This window comes from Myotis brandtii, unplaced genomic scaffold (genome assembly GCF_000412655.1).
Source record: "Myotis brandtii unplaced genomic scaffold, ASM41265v1 scaffold421, whole genome shotgun sequence".
Classification (NCBI taxonomy): Eukaryota; Metazoa; Chordata; class Mammalia; order Chiroptera; family Vespertilionidae; genus Myotis; species Myotis brandtii.
Window position 1 is genome coordinate 2,357,554 of NW_005366140.1, and position 804 is coordinate 2,358,357.

The 804-nt window shown below is 58.1% G+C and overlaps 1 protein-coding gene across 1 annotated transcript in view; it reads right to left on the reverse strand.

Moving 5' to 3' along the window:
- B3GNT3 (UDP-GlcNAc:betaGal beta-1,3-N-acetylglucosaminyltransferase 3) overlaps positions 1 to 804 on the reverse strand; it is a 21,676-nt gene that overhangs the window by 2,750 nt on the left and 18,122 nt on the right. Inside the window, exon 2 of the mRNA XM_005873913.2 lies at positions 6 to 253. Within this exon, the coding sequence (XP_005873975.2) occupies positions 6 to 253 (248 nt within the window). The remainder of the gene's footprint in view (positions 1 to 5; positions 254 to 804) is intronic.

Sequence of the window (804 nt, forward strand, 5' to 3'; positions counted from 1 at the left end):
CAGGCGCGCGCGGGGGCACAGGGCCGGCGCCGGTGCTGTGTGCAGACTGAGGAGGAGGAAGAGGAGCGAGAAGGTGCAGAGGACCACGGCCAGGACCGTCTCTGTCCGCAAGGACCGGAAACACCTCATCGTGGTCTCCAGGTTTGGGATTGGTCCAAGGGGACCCCCGGGGCGGCTCCTGGGGAGAATACCATTCACTGACGACCCGGGATGCGCCAAGCACTTTGCCGGAGACGCCTGCGGGCCCCAACACCTGTTGCAGTGAACAGTTGCTCAGGTTAGTAAAATACTGACATTCACCCCATCGAGTCCCCCACACCCCACCTCCTCTAGCGCCCCAGGCCAGGTTGACTCTGACAGTTGCCCGGGATTCTATGTTTACAAAGAAAGCCGAGGCACAGGAATGCAAGGGGAGCCCGCCACACTCAGCCTGCCCAGAATCCGCCCCTCCATATCCCACCTGGTCCCCCTCATGTCCCTGCCCCGGGATGGCCCAGGAGCCTCCCAGATGCGGGAGGGGTGGTGGGGGCAGAGAACTCCCTTTCTACCAGTTGAGAGCTGCTGGGATCCTTCTTGCTTCCCTTTCACCTGCCCCTCTAGGAAGCTCTGAGCTCTGGGATTCTGATACAACCATTCTATTCTTCTTGGCTATATAACGGACCAATCAAGCAGTGTCTGTTAAATCTGAAAGTCTATCCTATACAATAAAAGCCCAGCAACCATAATGGTGTAACTACCAGAACAGAACGACTGCTCAACCAGTTGCTATGAGGTGCATTGACCACCTCTCGGTCCCTACCCACC